Source organism: Lissotriton vulgaris, chromosome 8, assembly GCF_964263255.1.
Source record: "Lissotriton vulgaris chromosome 8, aLisVul1.2, whole genome shotgun sequence".
Lineage (NCBI taxonomy): Eukaryota > Metazoa > Chordata > Amphibia > Caudata > Salamandridae > Lissotriton > Lissotriton vulgaris.
In genome coordinates this window covers 297,901,995-297,924,521 of record NC_141696.1, presented here as the reverse complement: position 1 = coordinate 297,924,521, position 22,527 = coordinate 297,901,995, and the positions used below count along the sequence as shown (strand labels likewise).

At 41.8% G+C, this 22,527-nt stretch overlaps 1 protein-coding gene across 2 annotated transcripts in view; it reads left to right on the top strand.

Moving 5' to 3' along the window:
* The window catches only part of ROBO1 (roundabout guidance receptor 1), a 1,555,637-nt gene that overhangs the window by 1,513,942 nt on the left and 19,168 nt on the right, over nt 1-22,527 (top strand). For both annotated transcript variants that reach the window (XM_086934074.1, XM_086934075.1), the window contains 4 exons: nt 5,717-5,861; nt 11,331-11,576; nt 18,938-19,347; nt 20,485-20,637. In XM_086934074.1, coding sequence (XP_086790200.1) covers nt 5,717-5,861; nt 11,331-11,576; nt 18,938-19,347; nt 20,485-20,637 — 954 coding nt within the window. The remainder of the gene's footprint in view (nt 1-5,716; nt 5,862-11,330; nt 11,577-18,937; nt 19,348-20,484; nt 20,638-22,527) is intronic.

Sequence of the window (22,527 nt, the reverse complement as noted above, 5' to 3'; positions counted from 1 at the left end):
GAGGCGAACCACCGAGTCAGGAACCCCCTGGTCCACCCCGGTCCGTAGTACTCTGTTGGCGAGAGTAACTTTCCTTCATTCCCACTGAACACCCAATGATCTTTCCATTGATACCTATGAGCATGACTGTGCTTCTTTTTCCAAACAGTTAATCACCCACCTCTTCTGAGTACTTCATATAACCTAAAATAGCTTCATTCTTAAGTTTCTAGTTCGTGGCTTTTTCTCATGAGGCGGATACATTGAATTAATGCATTTACTGTTCAAGGAGCTACGTCTCAAGGATTCGCTTTTCATTAGTAGGAAATGCACCGTTTTATAGTATTGATTATAATGTCCAGTGTGTAGACAATAGTGATGGGTTCTTAAGTTCTGGTTCCATCTTGCAACAGTTAGTTTTGTATGAAGAAGCACATGTTTTTATTGCTAGATGGGAATAGGCCATGTTTCTCAACAGGAATGTTTGCTTCAGTGCTGATTAAAAAACAGCGCTGTGGGGGGCATCTTCAAGAGACTGAGCATACATAAAGATGGCTAGTGCTCTCGGTAGTTGATTGCTATCATTTATCTACTACTATTGTCAGTATGAAGTGACTTTATCATACATAGAGATATTGATGTAGGTGCCACATGGTGAGGCTTTATAGGCTGTGTAGGTTAATCTCTTGTGATTGCAACCTGCAAAGAAGTGATTGATGTGCTCCTTGGCATGACAATTCCTGTGTTGTGGTTATTGACAGTGATATTGACCTTAAGTCTACAGTCCGGGAGGGCAGATATCGGAGATGTGATGCAATGTAATTTTATTTTTACACTTACAATCCGTTTTGATGTATTATTCTTTTGTGGAACCGCAGCTGACATACCATTCATAATATCCCCATGTTTCAACTTCTCACCTGACATATACCTTTTACTCTGACTTTTTGTGTTGGTTTTAAAAAAAATAACATAAAATATGTTTGTTTTTAGGACTCATGATCAGTTTTAGCCCTTTGCCATTCTACCTCTTTCATAGAATTATTCAATATATAACAAATTGGCAATTCGTAATGTGTTTCATAAAAAACAGATTTGTTTGACTTAAAAATCAAAGTCGCCTGGCTCCTCAATAAAGAACATTATTTGTACCTTGAGCTGGACATTCCATAATGTTGTAAGAATAGAGATAAGACTGTAATAGGGAGAGCACATCGGTTCCTGAGTAATCTTTGGGAAATTCAGTGTATTGGCATTAAAACCAGAGTCGAGGGCCAATATGTGTTCTTTAATTCCAGGACAAGCTACAGGTTGGTACAAATCCTAGCATTCATTTCATAATTCATCAGCTTATATAGCTTAAATAATATAATCCTACTTATAGATGTGTAATATATGTAATAGCTTAGGACCTCATTTACAACAGTTTGGCACAGGGTAGTGCTGCACACCACTTTGCTGAGCTGCCCTACGTCAAACGTAATGGGCAAATATGCCCTGTATCTCAATATGCCCTGTATCTATGAGATACAGGGCATCCTGTTCTCTTACACTGCACTGGCGCACAAATGGATGTCTAGCACCAAAGCAGGCACGCTTGCACCTTGGAGCAAGGGTGCCTGCATTGAAATCAGATTGTTTGTGTGCAGGGACACCTTCCTTCACAAAAAAAAACTGTTACGCGACCCCTGGGGAGGTGAAGGGTATTGACGCATTGCCGGATTTATTCTGTATTGCAAATTTGCCAATGTGTCAAAAATTATGAGCGTTGAGTGGCAACATCCACCGCAACACCCATGGCACACCTTCCTGATGCAGTGTGAGGCAACGCAGTGACTTGTACTGCGTTGCCTTACACCATATCTACGAGGCAATGAAAAGCCATTTAGGTTGGCTCTCCGTGGCCGCATACATATGAATCTGCACTGTGCGCCGCGGGAACATCAAAAAAAGTGACGTTCCGGCTGTCCACTGGGCTTGCAAAAATAGACCCTTAGTGTTCAAACCTGTGGTGTGGTGCAGAATCATCTATTATGAACACACTCAGTACCACATCAAGCTGTGCTTTCAGCCCTTTATTCTTGAATTTCCAAACACCTCACACGGTAACCTGTTAAAATAGAACACTCGCCTGATACACTTTCTGGTTTTCGATTCTGAGAAACTGGCTGTAGATAATAGCCTACCGTTCACTGTGATGTATACAGTACAAGCCACAGATCCATGCAGGTTGCAATGAGGGAAACTTTTCTCACCTTTACTAATTGGCCTGGGCACCCAGGGAAGCGTCAGACAAAGTGCAAAATAAGTGACTTTGTTTTATTATCTAGAGTTTTATCTAGGGTTGTGTACATCACCGCTTACATCTGCTAAGCCTACACAGAGCACTTGGTGGATAATGGAAAAGGTAGCGCAATAGTTAGAAGATCTATTGATTTATCTGTCTGACTATGCTCCCTCATGTATACCTTCTATGTAAAGCGCTCTGATATCTGCAAAGATCTTGTCCGCGCTATATAAAACGTTCAAAATAAATAAATAAATAAATAAGAATACCTGCACGTCCGTAGCAATGCTCAATACAACCACATTAGCAATGCTGAGATGAAGAAATAGATTTCCAATCAGGGCAGCACATGTGATCCTTTGGAATCTGCTATGTACTGAGAGATGTGGTTGGTCTTAGGTGTGTGAAACCCAGGATGAAAGTACAGCTAAGAGAGTTATGAAGCTGATGTCACAGCCAGCCATGGAGGTCAACTGTGTGGAGAGAAGGAACTGTCTGTCCCCAAGTTGTCTACAGAGCAAGGAACTGGGTCTGCAGGTGGCATTTCAGTAGGTCTCTCCCAGGCATGAAATATGCTGGAAGAGATTTGGAAAGAGAACATGAAGCCTGCAGGTGCCTCCTAACCATCCTTTTATGCTTTGTGGGCAGAATTCAAGATATGCCGATGTCAGGCTCCTGGCTTAAGAACATGGATGTAAAAGCTTTGATAGTTATGCATATGGTCAAGGGGCGTCTTGTGTAAAAAAGAGCCTCTGTATCTAAAAGTGGACATTCACTTTTACCATGAGTTACCAAGGCCTAAGCGAAAGAAATCAGCGTATCTTGCTTTTCAGTCCGAAACATAATTAAGACATCTTTACTCCGGATTCTCTGTAGGTTAGAGAAATAGTTTCTCATAGTTCATTGTAAAATAATACGCAATAGACTAGCCAGAGGTTAACTACTGAAAGCATTTTTGTGAGAGGGTCAGTAGTCCTCTTTGTAAAGCACGAACATATTACCCCCTCAAGGGTTTCAAGACGATGGGGTCATCAGCGAGATTTTGGGGCATATGTAGGTAGGCCTTTGTGATTCGCAAACGCTGGAATTTGCAGAATTCCGGCATTTGCGAATCGCAAACAGCGATTTGGTATGTTGGTGCCACATTGCAAAATAAGGAATCACAAAAATTGCGATTCCTTATTTTGCTCAAGCATTTAAGGAATCACAATTTTGCGATTCCTTAAAGGCTATGTAGAGGTGCCTTAGAAATAGCGATTTGGGCTCAAGGAATCGCAAAATACCACCTACTCCAAGTAGATGGTATTTTGCGATTTCCTTTCAAAATGATTTTTTTTTTTAAATTCAAAGTGCCATGTGGTGCACAGACTTGTCCTTAGGGCATGTATGTGTGCCACACGTACTTACAGGCTCAATCCAGAGGTGCAACAGGTGTCCTTTGAACACCCTGGCACCCTTGGAATTGCGATTCTCAAATTGCGATTTTCTCATTGAAAGTTGCAATTTCAGAATGTATCCCCATTCATTCCTTAATTGCGATTCGTAATTTTCAAATAGCAATTAAGGAATTTTTGAGATTCGCTAAAAAAAAGTGCAAATTTTTACCTACATTCCATTTTGCTATTCCTTAAAAATCGCTATTTAAGAATCGCAAAATGTGAATTACCTACGTATGCCCCTAAGTGAACTATTGCCCAGAGTCACATGATGCAGTGCTGAGCTGGCGCTGGGGATCAAATCGTAAGTCCAGCGCTCCGGAGTCAGATGCTCTGGCAACTGCCAGGGTTAAGAGGCTTTTTCATCAATTGTTGGTTAAGTAAAGAGTCTCTCTTTTTTGGTTGCTAATACCCAAGTAGTTTCTGTGCATCCAGTCTTTGAAAGGGTCTGTTTGACAGTGGATTCCAAATGCCTCTTCCGACTTGAGACATCATTGTGCCATCTGCATACGTTTGTTGTCAATGTTCTTCCAACATGCCAATCAGCAGGTCAACAAAACGTAGAAAAGGCTCACTTGAGAACAGGACCGGACTGGGAACCAAAACCGACCTGGCACAGTGCACGGCCGGCTGCCTGCCCCCCCGAAACGGCCCTGTAAGAAAAACGGCCCCCAAGGGCTCCAAACCATCCCCCCACCCGTGCGGCGCACCTTAGGGATTGCCGCTACTGCCAGTCCCGCCCTGCTTGAGAAGGAAACATTATGGAACTTCGTATTTGTTTAGCATGACTTCAGAGTGCTGGGAGCCTACTTTGGCCTGTTGATTATCACCATAAGGACAGATGTGAGATAAGGCAGTTCTTCTAACCGCAGCGACAATTAACATTACATTGAGCAGCACCTAAGGGTGATTGGTATTGTAAGCTATTCATTAGGATCCAGAATAGTTACGAACATGCATCCCTCTTCATCCAGTGGTCTGTTGTTGTGTCATTCACATTTTTCTTCTGCCAACTACAGAACACAGCGTGGGGCAATTGGTCAGCCCACTTCAGCCGTTGGTTTTCGTCACTGAGTGACCTCATTCTGCTCTTTCATAAGACTCACATCTGCACACAAAGAAGTTCACTTTATGGCAGACGCTGCAATAGCAGTGTATGCTTTTGAGACAAAAATACATATTTGTTTGTATTTAGTCATTTTTCAAGATATTGGTAAGGGCACAGCACCTCCCCTAGGAATTATCACAAAACAACAATGAAACAAAACATGCACAACAAAAGGCATACCAATTGAATTTACCAATGCTTCTTTAAAACTAGTAGTTGCAGTGCAAGAGTTGGCGAGTGAATGGATAAGTTTGTTTGTATCTAGCGTTAAACCTTTGAATGACGTGCTTTTAAAATATAGAAACCGTAATCCTGCAAATTGTTATAACACTTGCTAAATTAATTTCTTAAAGGTGCATGTCTGGTCCCAAACACATATACTGAACCGACTTTGTATTCACTTAGATAAAATATCTCAGAGCCTACAAAACCGAGGGAGGGAGTAACAATCATATATCTATTTTCAGAGGCTTAATGCAAGAGTGGAAATTTAATAGATCATATCAGCCTCATATTGTATTTTAGGTTACTGCAATTAAACAGCTGACAAGCACTTCAGAAGATATGTCTACAGCTCATTTGTTTTAGATGATAATCCATAATGCAATTAATTTCATAGGAAGAGCATTCTAAGTGTTACCAAATATAAAATTCATTTATGGTTTCACTGCATTTTAGGTATTTATTAGCTGTTAAACTAATGGATATTTTCCTGGGCAAATTATATTGCTCCTATTAGTTATCATCGATTTATGTAGCAAGCTGGAAAAGGTTTGGTATTTCCAGTTTTGTTATTGAGATTGCAATGTTAATATCGCTGTAAATTGTGCTAATTTGTACCAGAAAATAATGGCTTTGTAAATGAAGCAGGAAAGATAACATATTCTTACTTGTATTTATCTACAGGGAGCCAAGGACATAAGAAGGGCATGCGGACCCCAAAACTGTCCAAACAGGCGGGCATGAATTGGGCCGACCTCCTCCCACCGCCCCCTGTGCATCCTCCACCCCACAGCAATAGTGAAGATTACAGTCTTTCAGTGGATGAAAGGTACAGTATGTGACGTGCTTTCTACCAGGTAGACCAGACTTTAACCAAGATTGAGGTGTTTGCTGCTACTGATGAGGTATTTTGGGGTGGGGAGGTTCACTCATCACTTGAACTACTGCCAAGCAGCAGGCGTTTAACGATAATATGGACATGAAGTCCCTTTGCTATTTCTCATGCCTTCATTGCCCCTTTCCTCAAGCACGCCCCCTTCCAGTGGTGTAACGTAGGCCCCCGCAGCCTACGTGGTGCAGGCGGGCCTGAGCTCCAGGGGGTACTAAGTAGAGTACCACGGCCTGAGAGCTCCTGACTGACTGAGGAACGGAGGCCCCTCCATGTACTTTGCAGGGGGCCCCATCAACTTTTGTTACGCCACTGCCCCCTTCAGCATAAGGTGTGTCCTCTGAAAGAGTCTACAGAGCAGTATATTTGTTCTGAAGTTACAAAGTAGAGATTGGAGTAGAATGGAGTAAGCGATGGGTCAAGAGTGATGAACTGGGTAGTCTACAAACAGATTGTGAGTGTGGAAGAGTGAAGATAGTAGGAGATGAGGGGAGATGAGGGGAAAAGAGCAAATAACTGATCATGAGTTGAATGAATGTGGAAGTTGTGAAGGGAGGAGAGAGCAGGGTATGCGTCCTGTAGGGAGAGGTGCAGAACAGCATGTAGTGGCAAAAGGGGAATAGGGAAAGAAGTTACAACAAAAGGTTCAGGAAGGTATAGAGAGGTGGAGGTGGTGTAGAGTAAAGGGAGATGGCTAGAGTAGGAGAGCGTGGACAGGAGAAGAAGACTGGAAGAAAGAGAGTAGATGGAAAGAGATGGAGATGGATGGAAGAGATAGTCAGGAGTGGCACGGCAGAACAGAGAGATAAAGAAAGAGACGCGAGGATACATTGTTAAGGGATTTAGGAGTTAGGAAAGGGGATAAGGTTAATTACAGGGGAAGAATACGGTGGAAATTACTTTAGACAGCAGTTAAAAATAAAGGTTAGAATTTCTTGCAAAAAGGTAATGGGTTGCAAATCTGCAGGAATTTAATAAGAGTTGCTCAGGCACTCCTGCAGTGAAATTATGTGCGCCACACAAGCACACACACAAAACATTAGTAAATAATATGCATGGTGTGGAAAGATTACAAGTATGATTACGTGATTTAGATACCTCGCGGCGACCTTATTTGGAATCGTCAAATGTATTGCAGTAAAGTTGATTTTTCTTGAACAAGTGAAGCCAATAGTAACCATAGAGTAGCAGATTTTCACAGTATGTCTAGTAATAGAAATGAAAAGGGCATGGAAGAAGCACATGTAATCGCCAAGACATGGTGAATAAGAATACGATCTTTATTATTACATAAGGTGCCGGTACATTTGATGGACGTGCCATTCATTATATTACTTATTATATTCAATGTAAAGGTGAAGAGGGACTTTTACGCTGTGAGGTTCAAGTTGTTCACCTCAACAAATCACCTTTAAAATATTAAAGCAAAAAAAAAAATTGTTTCATGATTAAAATGGGACGTTGGTGCAAATTTCTGATTGTGATAAGCTTTTGGTAAAGAATTAAAAAAACAATGCAGGCATTATTTTATATAAAATCCTCTACAGAAAAAAAGAAAATTAACGACCGCTTACGTTTGTCTATCATGGGCATATTATGTAGGGCTGCCAGTTAAATCACATCGACCAGATCACTAATTTGTGAATTGATGCACACTCCGAGGGATATGTCTTGTGACATTGTTGATGTTTAAACCGATTCTCATCCATTCCATGGTAATGCTCTTTGCACCAGAGTAAAAATGAAGATTGTGGAAGAATTGCAAAACTCGGTGGCACACCTTTTGCTTGTGAATCATTTTTCATGTCAGCAACTTGTAATCACACAAAAACCCTGACCTTTGACAGGCTCAGACAAACATGATGCAACATGATGTTGCACTATTCATGCTGCACCAATAGGAAGAAACAGAGCAAACTAATGTTGACTCAAACATAGTTTCATGAATCACATATGAAAACTACAAAGAACTGTATTAATTCCATTACTACGTGTAAGCAACGGAAAAAAAGATCACATTTGGTTTAATCATTTTATGGTTGTGCAGAAACGTTAATATAACTTGTAATTAATCAAGCCGTTTTCTCCACAATCACTAACATTCATGCAGTAAAAATGCAGCATAAAAGCATGTCTGCAATTTTGCAGAATAGAATTTTGTAAAAAAATATGATTGTTATTGGTATCGTTTGGTATTCATGCAGGTAATTGTATGCAGATAGCGCATTCAAATCGTTGCGGCATTTATGAAAATAGCTTTCCCTTTAAATAACTTTCTTCTCATTTCCATTGCATGCTGTTTAAAAAAAATTAAACTGTAAGTCCTTTCTAGATACAGAAATGTATGTGTGTAGTGTGCTCCTACCACCTTCCCAGCGACGGCTCGTGGAGGGAGTTACAGTGGGGCAGGAGGGGGGGGAGGGGGAGGAGCAGGGCGGAGGTTGCTAAAAACCGGCATATGGATAATTGCAGGTAAGTAAACAATTTAATTAATAAAACGAATTTCGTAGCTCGCACTGCATTGCATTTTGCGATGCAAGGCGCACTACGAAATTCGTTTTATTAATTAAATTGTTTACTTACCTGCAATTATCCATATGCCGGTTTTTAGCAACCTCCGCCCTGCCCCTCCCCCTCCCCACCCTCCTGCCCCACCGTAACTCCCTCCACGAGCCGTCGCTGCACCTTCCACATTTAACCAGCTTTTCCCTGCAAAACGTGACTCAAGATTTAGCTGTTCCACTGTCCTTATAGTTCAGGTTTTTGTGGTACAAACCATCTTTCCTTAATATAAACAGTCTTCTCCAGTGTGAACAGTCTACTTCACTATATACTTCACCATTAAAAGGTCCACCTAAGAATAAACCTTCCTAGTCACATGTGTATAGTTCCACTTCTGTAGGAATCTTCCCTCTCCAGAATAAAGATTTAATTTCAATATGAAACGCATTCCAGAAATATCTTCCCAAATCAGTATGAATAGCAATGAGCAGTGATCATTGCCCCCTTGGTGCAAACAATTTCACTCCAATATAAACCTTTCAAATCCAGTATGAATAGTGTAACTCCAATATATGTTTCTTCTCTAGTATAAGTCTTCCCAGTCAGTAGGAACCATTCCAGGATGAATCTTACAACACCAGTGTGGAACAGTACCAAGTCTGGTATGCACTGTTCAATTTCCCTATAAACAGCCCCTCACCAGTATCAACAAACCCACTCCTGAATGAACCTTCCCACTTCAGATACCGATGTGAACATCTGTACCACTCTAGTGAGAATTTTCCCATTCCAGTATGAACCTTGCAACTCCTCCCACAAACGTATACAAATTCACACAACAGGATGTACCGCCAAACATTTCTGTGAAAACCCGACAACTGTACAGAGCTTCGCACTTGAATGTGAATCTTCCAATTCTGAAGAAATGTTTTCATTCCAGTGCAAATATTTCCATTCCAATATACTTTCAATCCAGGATGATCCTACTCACTTCCCTGCGAATACTCCCACTCCAGTACAAATCTTTCCACTCCAGTATGAACCTTCCCTTTCTAATAAAAATCTTCTCAATCCATCACAAACGTTAAAAATCCCTTATAATTCTTCTTAATCCAGTATTAATAGTCACAGTCAAGTACGAATGGCCCCACTATATCATGGACTTTCCCACTCAAGTATGCCTTCTCCCTCTAGTATGAGTCGCCCTCCTCTGTACAGATCTTCCCACTCCAGTCGGAATCATGTCATTCCAGCATGAACCGTCTCATTCCAGCATGAACATTCCCAGGAACATACTCCAGTATAAAATGTACCTCTCCAGGATGCGCTGCCCCACATAATAGTAAATGTTTCTACTGGAGTATAATTCTTTCAATTCTGGTATGAACATTCCTATTCCAGTGAACGCAATCTCAACAAGTTGGAGCGGTTCAGCTTCAGGACTGTACTTCTCACTCAAATTTCAACCTAACTCCTGAATGAGCCTTCCATTCCATGATGGTCATTCGCATCCCATGAAGACTCTTTCCATTGCAGAAGCAATATGAAGAGAAGCATTCTGGAATGGTCATCTCTACTTCTGTAAGACCCTCTCTACTCCCAAATGCCAGTAGGCGGCGATCTTCTTTTATTGAGTGATGATGGCAGGATCGTTTTTTATTCTGATGTTTATAATATTTCTCTGAGTAGCTATGTAACTCTAGGCCCATTTAAGTCGGCTGAACTGGCTTTACCCTGTGGGGTCCCCCAAGGCTCATCCCTAAGTCTGACACTTTTTAACATCTATGTGTCGGACTTAGCAAGAGTTATTAAAACCTACCGGATGAGCCTTACCACCTATGCCGATGACACCCAGTTGGTGTTCGCCATCAACAATGATGGAGAAGAGGTAGCTGCATGCTTCCAAGAAGGCATGCTAGTGATCAAAGATTGGAAGGCCTGTAATTGCCTTAGGCTCAATTTCGAAAAGACAGAGGTGGTCATTTTCGGGAAAATTTCCCCGTCATGGTCGTCAGTCTGGTGGCCTCCATCACTAGGAGCTTTACCAAATCCCGTCCCAAGGGTCAGGAACTTGGGAGTCATCTTTGATGAAAAGCTGAATTTTGTCACCCATGCAAACCAAACAGCGTCCACTGCATTTCATAAACTTAGGCTTATAAGAAAAATAATCCCGTTCCTTCCAGAAAGTGACGGAAAAACTGTGGTGAACTCATTGGTACTCTCCTCACTGGATTATTCTAATGGCCTATTTGCCAATGCCCAAGCCCGGGTGGTCGCCAACTTACAAACGATTCAGAATGTGGCGGCAAGACTGCTTTCCAGGACCCCCAAATTTAAACCGATTAGGCAAATAATTAGGAACTACCACTGGTTGACGATGAAAAATCGGACTAAATTTAAAACTCTATGCCTAACATTCAAAGCTCTTCACAAACAAGGGCTGCAGTTTCTTAAAGAGCAGCTCATTGCTTACTGTCCTACTAGACAACTAAGATCCACAACACAGCATCAACTAGTGGTACTGCGTACAAGGACTGTCACCTTCACGGTTACAGCAGCCAGACTCTGGAACTCCCTTCCGCTAACGATTATATCAACTCACTCTCTTCTCCAATTCAGGAAATTGCTGAAGACCTGGTTGTTCGACCAGTAACTCGTCCGCTCCTAACCACCACTGACAGAATCTTGCTTCTTTTTCTTCTGAGACACTAACTGAACTTATAGCGCCAAGACGCCCACGGGCAATCGCTGCGCTTTATAAATTGTAATAATAAATAAAATAAATATCGCTAACATATACAAATGTGAAAAAGATATAAAGCAGAACATTATGAGTAAACACCTGAGGTGTATCAATGGACCACTGACAATCTGATTTTCATTCATCTTCTGGTACAACTCTTGCAGCTATGATCGTGAACTCCCTTGTCCTGTACTTCCATCAAGAATGTACCTTCAGCAAGATGAACTGGAGGAAGAGGACGAGCGAGGACCTACACCTCCAATCAGAGGGGCAGCCTCATCACCAGCAGCTGTGTCCTACAGCCACCAGTCAACAGCTACATTAACACCTTCACCTCTGGAGGAGCTGCAGCCAATGTTGCAGGACTGTGACGAGGATATGGGGCATGTACAGCGTCAGCTTGACCGGAGGTGTGTTATATTACTTTTGTGAAACTTGTTGTCTTTGCTGCATCAGCTAATAGATGTACACTAAACATTTTTAAATTTCATTATGATTGTGTACGATGTATAGATTCTGGGGCCTTCTTTATATAGGGCTGTAAAATCTATGAAATGTGTATGCGGCAGGCTTCTCCATTGAGTAGGTTGTGAGCTACTGGTAGCTCTCCAGCTGCATGTAAGCAGCAATCCTGTGTGCAGCCCTGCCTACTCAATTAAAAGCTTTTGCTTAGCTGAATTATTACATTCACAACAAGACTGGAATTTATGTATTTGAGACAAAAATGTGTGCATTTTCAGAACAAATAAGCTGATGTTTTGAGAAAAATGGTTGAATTCCAAAATATTATTTTAAACCTGATATTTCAGTGATAAGCGATGTGACATTTATGATACTTATTTCCAAAATCATGATTACCTCGGTCCCATGAACATCACAACTATGGATGTTACTTATTAACTATGCAAAGACATTCTAAAGTGACAAGACCATATTTACATTGCTGCTGCCAACTCTTGCCTATATACTGAGGTGATCACGGCTGGTAAATGTGCATAGGATGCCACTGATATAATCAGGATGTGGACACTATTACAACACTAATAATATTAGTAGCTCTGGATGAATTTGATTGAACATGGTGCCTCTTATTAGAGAAAAGGTTGGAGACCCCTGGTGTAGACAGTACACATTGCATTTAAAACTGCAAAGCAAATAAATGTCTGTGGTCGTTCTCTATGAAATCCTTTATTATTTATTTATTCATTAACCATGTTTATATAACACTGACTTAACCACAGGGACATTCATCTGGTAGGATCAAGGCCCATATGGTAATCATGTTAACCGTTGAGACAGATGCATAAAATGAAAGGAAAGTTATTCTCTCTCTCTCTCTCTCTCTCTCTCTCTCTCTCTCTCTCTCTCTCTCTCTCTCTCTCTCTCTCTCTCTCTCAAGAGAAACCTCTGACCTATTCATCTTCACTAAAAAATGATAATGATACTACAGAAGCATTCGTAGAATGTGCATATTTCCTAATATTCCTAATTTTTCTCAGCTATAAGCATGCATTGAAATGTTTATTATTGGAGTTTTTACTTCAAGGTGCTGAGAATACCATTCCTCATTGTCATTTATGGGGAATCATATATTCTTAGTTTTTTTAGCTATGGTTTCTTAATGCATGTGAAAGGATTGAATGAAATTGAAATGATTGATTAGCGTAGACTGTTAAATTCTATGTATTACACATTTGATGAGCTTCAGTTTCTTCTCTGCCTGCTTCTGAGTGTTTTAAAGAAAGCAATGTTTTGTTTGATTTGTAATAATCAGAGCATGGAATCTATTGATTATTTACACACAATACCGGCAGGTGAATAATGCATTGAGGTTTCCAGTAAGAAAGAAAACATAATAAGATTGTCACCATTCCAGGAAATTTTGTAAAGTCTATAAAATGTTCTTTGAAGTATATAATTACCCCTTCATTCTTCTTACCATGATGAATCACATAGGGGACGATTCACAGAACTAATTTACGACAAAATCCTAAACTTACTACTTTTGGTATTCACAGAAGGCATTTAGTAGTCTTAAATTAGGATTTTGTCTTAAATTAGGATTGTGTCTTTAGTTAGGATTTTGTCCTAAGTAAGGATTAGTTTGGATTTTGTCCTAAATTAGGATTTTGTTTTAAGTTATGATTTTGTCCTAAATTAGGATTTTGTCTTAAATTAGGATTTTGTCTTAAATTAAATTTAAGACAAACGTAAATTCAACTTAAGTTTAACTTAAGACAAAATCCAAATTTAAGAAAAAATCTTAATTTAGGACAAAATCCTAATTTAATACAAAATCCTAATTTAAGACTACTAAATGCTTTCTGTGAATACCAAAAGTAGTAAGTTTAGGATTTTGTTGTAAGTTAGTTCTGTGAATCGGGGCCAAAGTGAAGCTCCTGTGCCACAAATCACAGTATTTCCCAACATATAAGCTCCCCTCCCCATCCTTACTTCCTGTACCTTTTTGTGCGCCAAGATTATGGGCAGGCACGGTGTGCATGTTTTTGCATTTTATAGCGACTCCCTTCTTGCCTCAGGGTGCTGGAGGTTTTGGAGGCTGCGCAGCCAACTTGTGGCTTTAGCATGTATGCTGACCCTTTCCTGTCTGTGGTGAAGACGCAGGGCATCTTGCAACAGGAGTCACCATGAGCAGTTTGTCAGGGCTGGAAGGGGAATGATGCTCGTCTGCCTGTGATGCAGCATTCGTGAGCATTTGCCTCTCTTCTCATCTCGCCTGGACAGAGGACTGTGATGCTTTGCTCCAGTTAGCTAAGGGCAGGTCATGATTACCAGGGAGACAGAGACGCCTCAGAAACTGGATGATCGGCTTGTGCTGATCATGGAAACTGACCTGCAGAAATTCTAACTGCAATCTATCTCTTGTGCTGCTCTCTATGGGGAGAGTTTTAAGGCAGCTTCCCTCTCATGGTTTTCATACTGTATAGGGAGTTTCCCTATCAGCTAATGTATTTACAGGTGGCATTGGATTGACTTGGCAGACTGTTGTGCATTCATACAGGTTGAATACTTTTGGAGAGAATTATTTTTGCAATGGTGGCCTTTTATTTATTTTAGCATGTTTTGTGATGTAGCTTACTGTTTTTATTGCGATGGAGAAGCGAACTGCGATGAGGAGAAAGTCACAGTCCCCTGATTCTGAGAGTAGTGATTATCAACAATATGTGCCAGCAAGGAGTTCCAGTGGCGCCCTGGCTGGGTCTTTGGTCTCTCTGTCAGCCTTGGAAGTACAGGCAATGATTGATGCTGTGGTCACTAAAATATCATCCTCCAAACATAAGACTAAGCATATTTGACCCTGCTATATGATGATGGGTATTCTGAATCATCTGCCGTCTCTGAGCCAGAGAAATATGTGGTACCTGGTGGAAAGTTCATTTCCAGGGAGGAACTGGAGGATCCTTTGTAATATATCAGAGACAATCTGGGCATGTCGCTGCCTCTGGTGGAGGTGGCTGCTGAGGATCCTTTTCCACCATTAGCTAAGCCTGTGGTGCCGGCTTTGCCATTGCACCCCAAAATTAAGGAGGTGATTTGCAGGCCCTGGAAGGTCTTGAACATAGACAGATTCCCCATTTTCTTTAAAAAACCCATGCCTCAGAGGAAGGAGATAAGTTGTTGCCACATTCTGTCAAGGTTGATTACCTCCTGGCCCCTTTCATTGGTCACTCTTCTTTAAATCCAGATGACTGTTTTCCCTCGGATCATGTGGATCGGAAAGCGGATTGTGGACTTATGAAGCCTTTCACTGCCTCTAATTGGGTTCTCAGAATGGCATTGTGTGGGACGTTGACTGCTCAGTCCCTGGTGAAGGATTTTGTGGCTCTGGCGTAAACCATGCAGGAGGGGTCAAGTGTGACTGATGTATGGAACCACAGGCGAAGTTTCCGGCTGATGTATCTGCAGATGCAATCAGGGTGGCTTCTGACATTCCTGTTCATCCGTGTCATCAGAGGTTTCTAAGATTCACTGTGGCTTCAACATATTTCCAGTTCCAGTTTTTCTCTTCAGACTGAAGTCCGCTTGATGAGAATTTACCAAAGTGTTGGCTCCCCTCACAGCTGTTCTTCGTCTGCATGGGATTTCCATCTTCCCATATCTAGACGACTGATCATAGAGAGTCTCTTCCCCTGACGTATTTACATGTGGAGACAGTGCTGGCTCTTCTGTCATCTCATACCTTCATAGTGAATGCGAAGGAGTCTCAGCTGACTCTGACCAAGGATCACATTTTCTTCGGGGCCTTCTTCTGGACCGACCTGGGAATTGTGATGTTGCCTGACTCAAGGGCCTTAAAGATTCATTCACATCTGCAAGTTTTGTTGTTGGTGCCTGCTAAGGTAGCCTCGCTCTGGATTATGGTGCATGATGATCTGGCAGTGACTGTGCTCTTGGTGCCCTGGGCCACGTGGCACCTCAATGTCCTCAAGAGATTCATCCTGAGACAATGAGTTCCAAATGCAGAGAATTTGTTGTATCTTCTTCCTGTAACAGAGGAGATCTGGAAGGAACTGGGCTGTTTCCTTCCAACGCTCTGAAGGGCGTTTCCTTGTTCTCGCCAGACACGGTGATCATTAATAAGGATGCAGCGAAAGGGGTTGGGGGGGGGGTCTGGTCAAGGGCTCTCCAAGTTAGGGGTTAGAGGGCTCAATCTTCCGATTGGAGGGAACTGGAGGCAATTCATCTGGCCCTCCTTCACTTTTCTCCTTGGCTGAAGGACAGGAACTTCATCATTCAGTCAGACAACACTACTGCCAAATCCAATGTAAATCAATGGGGGACAAAATCTCACTTATTTGTCTGCAGTTGTGAATCAAATGTTTTTGTGGGTCCAGTCAACTATGGGTTCTCTTAGGGCCATCTTTAACCAGGTACATCTGAATTGTCAGGTTGATTGTCTGAACAGGGTGTTTCCGTTCACTCAGGTCATCTGTCTTTCTCCCCATGTTTTTGCCAGGGTGTGTCAGTTGTGGGGTCGTCCCTGAATGGATCTGTTTGTGAGCCATTGTAATGCCCTTCTTCGCTGTTTTTTCCCGGAGGATGGGAGGAGTCGGACTCGGGGTGGGTGCACTGTCATGTCCTTGGCCAGGGGGGCCTGATGTTTCATTTACCTCAGTATTCTTTGATCCAGAAGATCTGGATATGGATGGAGGGGGCTCAGGTTGTTCTAGTGGCTCTGGCAAGGACTTGCTATATCTGGTTTCCTCTACTGATGGAGTTGATGGTTAGTCTTGAGCAGTGGCTCCCATTCGTTTCATCTTTCCTGAGGTTTCCATGTCTCCAGGTACAATAGTTGGTGAAACTCAAACTGATGGCTTGGAGATGGAACTGGGAGGGTTGATGTTGCAGGGTTTCTCTGCTTCTGTTTCTCCTTCTGTGCAGACTTCCAGAAGGTTTTCTACTAGGCCTTCTTAGGCACAGCATTGAAAGATGTTTCAGTCTGTTTCTCTTTCTTAGGTCCTGGAGTTTCTCCAGGATGGCTTTCATTTGGGCCTTAGTCCTGCCTCTCTTAGAGTTACGTGAGCAGCTGTTAAGGCTTTTGGGTCCCATTGAAGTGGTCTGGTGGATGATCGGGGTCTAGTCTCCAGGATCTTTAAAGATTTTTCAAATCTAGGTCCGGTCCCTCAAGTGCTGTGTCCTTCGGATCTGCAGTTGATGTTGCGGGCTCTCCAGTACCCCCCTTTTGCACCCTTGTCTTTAACGGAGTTACGGCTTCTGACATTTAAGATGTTCTTTCTAGTGGCCATGACTTTGGCTCACCGCCTTGGTGAGCTGGGCTCTCTTTCTTGTGTGCTTCATTTCTTTTTGGGTGTTTGAAGACAGGATTGTTCTTCAACTGTGTCCAGGATTTGTGCCCAAAATAATTATGTTTCATCTTTAACAGGAAGTAATTATTTCTGCATTCTTTCCAGATCCCCAGTCTCTTGAGGAGGTGGTACTTCATTGTCTTGATGTGCACAGGGTGGTTTTGACCTACCTGGACTGAGTGAAGGAGTTTTGGGTCTCCTCTGCTTCATTTGTGAATTTTGGTAAAGGAGGTTAAGCCTTCACCTCAGACCGGGAGCCGGTGGTTCAGATCTGTGATTCTGCTTGCATATACGCAGGTTGGTCTGTAATGTCCTCTGGGAATTATCGAAAGATCCACTAAGGGCATGTCTGCTTGTGTGACTCAAATGCAGGGTGCTTCATTGCTAGAGATCTGTTGGGCTGCCACTTGTCGGTTCCTTCTATATTTGTGACTCATTATCGGGTGGCCCAGAGATTCCAAATTTGTTGTGTTCCTGAGTTTTGGTCTCTGTGTTGTAAACAGTTTTTTGCCTATGGCTCAAACATGTGTTTACATATTCTGTGCAGTGGTCCTGGTCCAGTTTTTGGCTTGGGTAAATCTCACTATGTGATTCGTCCCAGCGAGAGGGATGAAGGGGTAGTGCTGGATTTACTTACCGGTAATAGCATTACTCTGAGCCCTTTTCTCGCCGTAACGAATCAGGCTCTCTTTCCCTCTCTTTCAGACAGTTCCACTGCATAGTGTTTGGATTTGGTACGGAATAGGAAGTAAGGGGGAGGGAACTTTATACGTTGGGAATTATTGTGATTCAAGGCACAGGGGTCTCACTAAATGATTCATCATTGCGAGGAAGGACTCAGAGTAATGCTATTACCAATCAGTAAACACAGCATCATTTCTTGGCCATTTGAATCAAAACAGCCAACAGTAAGTGTTAGCAAAGGGTAGGCCTTTCAACTATCCTTTCAACTGACGCCATGTGCGAAGGCAATCTTCCTGTGTTCGCTGCACAGGGTATTTCCAATTAAATTGGTTAACCCCTATATTTATATTAATATCCCAAACAATTTGAAAACAAATGGATGTAACAGCTGACACCATTTCTGTGCCACTTGATTTAAGAACAATGTGCACGGGTAATGTTTATAGAGCAATCTGTTTGTGTGCAGATGTCTGTCGTCTGCAGTAACGAATCCTGTTCCAGAAAAATATGCAAACCCATTTAGAGTACAACCATGGGAGTTTGCTTCCTAAATTAATTTGTAAATAATCACCGGCCCATTCCCGAATGTCTGACTGCCAAATTAAGAACTAAAAACAGTTTTTGAACAGCTGAGTGCTGGTTTGTTTGCAATGCTGGCTTGTTGGTTTGTTTTTGTTATAGTTGTGCAGAAAGCACAGTGAGAAGTGCCAGCTTGTATGCCAGTGTATTTGTTTGTGTTGAAATCTGCTTTATCCATTGGCTAGCCTCTTTCTCCGGAGCCCAACACCCCCCTACACACACACATATTAACAGTCCTAATAAACAACAAGAAATGTAAACACTTTACCAGAACATTGAAATGTTGGGAGCTCCATTGAAAGCAATGCTGTGACATAGAACTAATGCTGTCTACTCCAGCATTCCCATGTTTGAATTTCTATTTCATTGTGTTCAATTTAGAGCATTCTACTCTCAGTGAGTGAAATGTTTTAGTGCACATTGTAGGCCCATAGTCATAGGACCTATCCCTCCCTAGGACCTTTGCAGAGGATTGGGCCTCAAGTTCAGGCACAGGCCCTACAATGACTGGTACAGCCCTTGGCAATGGGTTATATGTCTATATTAATCCTTTCTTCAGTGGTCCTTTCAGCCATAACATTGACACAAAATAAATGTATGTCAGAGACAGTATAAATATATGTATTTCATCTTTATGTTTCTAATGGTTTAATACAATTTTGCATCTCTTTTTAATACAGACATCAGCAAGTTAGCCCACCTCCACCCCCAAGGCCAGTTTCTCCACCGCATACCTACGGGTACATTTCAGGACCACTTGTCTCTGATATGGACACAGATGCACCCGAAGAAGAGGGTGATGAGGCTGATGTGGAGGTGGCCAAGATGCAGTCCCGTCGTCTTTTGTTGCGTGGCCTTGAACAGACTCCGGCTTCCAGTATTGGGGATTTGGAAAGCTCTGTGACGGGGTCCATGATAAATGGATGGGGATCGGCATCAGAAGAAGACAACGTCTCTAGTGGGCGCTCAAGTGTCAGTTCTTCTGATGGATCTTTTTTTACTGATGCAGATTTTGCACAGGCTGTTGCTGCAGCAGCCGAATATGCTGGACTTAAAGTAGCAAGACATCAAATGCATGAAGCTGCAGGAGGTACTTCAGCGTTTTTTTCAAATGTATTTTGTATACATTTTTATGAATGTTTTGTATTTGTGCTCCAAAGAGGTTTGGGAGTAGATTCAGAAGTATCCTTTTCTTCTGTGTGATATTCTTGCAAATCAGTGAGGTATCCATTTACATCATGTTTTAGTGGTCGAACTTGTGCACAATGTAGTACAATTAAAGTTTCAGAGTATGTCACTATTGCACTCTTGCAGTTTGTGATGTCCCAGTAGCCACAAATTAGGTCAGCCAGCTGAACCTTGGGATCCAACGTCCTTGTCCTGGGTACAAGTGGGAACTGGAGTCTCAAACAGCAGGTGCAGTCCTTCTTCTGTACTTCTGCAGATCCAGCAACGTTCAGAGGGGATGGTGGTGAGGTCCACTTTTGTACAGTTCAGTAGTCAGTGAGTGGGGGTGACTCCTGAACTCTTCTTAACCAATAAAGAAAATGTTAGCAGTAACAGCCATACCCACTATTGCAGCATACCCTATTTGCTTTAAAGAAAGCAGACACATGGGTGAAAAGTTATCTTTTCATCTCCATGCACTATGTTTTTTTTTTGCTCAATTCACATTGGTACGGGTACATTTTTAAGCACAATAGTCTCTATTGATGACAAAAGGCAGAATTTGTACATCTACCTAACAACATCTTCTTCCTTCTCAAAGGTGGAATATCCTACTCTAAAACATTTGCACTCCCAAAGTGCTCTAGCCCCATCTCCTGAACCTTTTGCTGTATCTTAGAGCTGCCATTGAGATGTGCTAGACATTTCTGTGCCATGTGTAACATTTTAAGGAACAAGACTAAAATTAGATTAATGTATTGTACAATAGGAGAGATACCTGCAAGCATCCTTAACTTTGTCGCCATTGTAACAGGAAATAACTCTGCCATTTTTTTTCATTCCTTAGAATAGAGATATATCTTTATTTATACAAACAGTAGTTTTTTATGGAATCACTTTTTCCATCTGAAGTTCTTTGAATTAAGGAATGTTGCGTGCGGAAGAGGAATACCATCCAGGCCAGATATTATTAGTAGGGATTTATTTTGATATGTACACAATCAAATGTCATATTGTGTGGATTTGCCAAAAAAGCATGCATTTGTGGTTTGTTTTTTAGGCCGTAGGCATTATCATCCGTCACACTGCCCCAGGCCTACAAGCCCTTTGTCTACAGACAGCAACATGAGCACTGCAGTAATTCAGAAGACCCGACCTACCAAAAAACAAAAACACCAGCAAGCGCACGCGAGAAGAGAAGCTTACCCCGATGGTAAGTATTGTAATGTATGGAAATCATTCGGAGCTCCATGAGTAATGGACTAACAAGGAGTATGATCTTACCACAGCTTCTTTAAGAGGCAAGAGATTGGTTGCTGAACGCATTGGTAAATTATAGATAGACATTGTGAGTGATGTGTACTGTTATTATTTAAGTAGTCCTAAGAAAAGTAAAGGACATTGGAAGTAAAACAGTGTTGTAGTCCATTTCGTTCCCACATAACCATGTCAATTTAACAGTTGATTTAACATTTTTATGATTCAGTAATTGATTATAATATGCCGCTATGTGAAGTAGCTTCATGGACCCATGACACATTGTGACCAATTGCTGTCTTTTTGTGGTCCATACAAGATTCCAAATATAAAGAATCATTATTGAGGGTTGAGGGTTGAGGGAGAATTTGTAGAGCGCTACTTTGCCCAGGGGCGTCAAGGCGCTAGAGATGGAATGAAGAGCTGTATGGTGGAAAGGCGGGAGGGAAGGTCAGTGGTAGGCCTGCCTGAAGAGCCAAGTCTTCAGAGCCTTTCGGAAGAGGGGGTGGGAGGTGAGTTCCTTAATCTCAGCCGGAAGAGTATTCCAAATTTTAGGAGCACAGGAGCTTCATAAGTTCGAATTATATTGTCTCTGCTTTAAAGGGAATTGGGAAATACTGAGTTTCAGGTGTAAACAATAAAGATTAGTAAGATGTTCCTCAACGTACTATTACACTTAGATGTACATTCAACTCTTTTTGCCATTCTAAGCGATTATCAGTGTATTGGCTAAGCCCATCAACGAGCCTCCAGAATATATCCATATACTTTTTGATCAAAGATTAAATCTTGTAATATCATGCTATAGGAATCTTGTGAGATATTCCTTGAATGGACATCAATGGAGGTTTTAGCTAATTGGCTGATAAGGCCATCTGAAGTGGACTGACCAGAAAAGAGAAAATACCTCAACCTTGTGTTGTAATACTCCACCAATTCACCAGAACTAGCTTCTCCTCTGTTGTATCAAAGGGTGTTAGTCTTTCCATCCCCCAAAATCTCTTAAGGGACCATGGTCCTTAGTGGTGAACTGGGATCCTATTGCCAGCCTGTATCATAAAGATGACTGCTCTCCAGTAGACATTCCCTCAGAGGATGGACAATTCTGTGCATCTATTAGAAGGGTTTACATATTCCCAGTTATTTCAATCTAACCAAACACTCTACCCAAATAATAAATTACTACTGTTATTATTACAATTATTATTCTTATAGTGGTATCAGTAGCAGTAATTGTGACAGTGCATCAAGTTTATTTACTTAGGTTCTGATCTACAAAGTTAGGGGCATATTAGCAAGGGCCGGCGATAAATATCGCAAAGCACGCTTAACGCTTGCATATTTATCGCTGTCTATCTCTGGAATTTACCGCCCGGCTAGCGCGTTATCAACAAAGCGTATCGCCAAGGCGATAAAAATTCCAGAGATGGTGTGATATCGCCGTTTTCCATGGTGGAAAACGGTGATATCCTAGATGATAGGGCCTGTGGTTTTAGCCACAGAATCCACCCCCCATGTTAAGTATGCCTTAGTCAGGAATTGAACAGACGTTAAATTCCTGCGTTAAGGCATACATAGAGCAATTTAAATAATCGCCACCCTTCCTTGTTAATATCGCGAAGCTGCCTTCTCAATATTTTCCCTGGTTGGTTTCACAGCCACGCCTACTGTGCATCTCATTAGCGATGCAAAGTTAGCCGTGCTGGAAACGGGCGCTAAGTCAGCAAAACACGCGATAGCGTGTCTTTGCTGATAAGGCGATAATAATTATCGTTGCTTTTCGGCCGAAGACGGCTGCAAAGCGCGATAATTTTATAGCGCCGCCTTGTTAATATGCCCCTTGTTT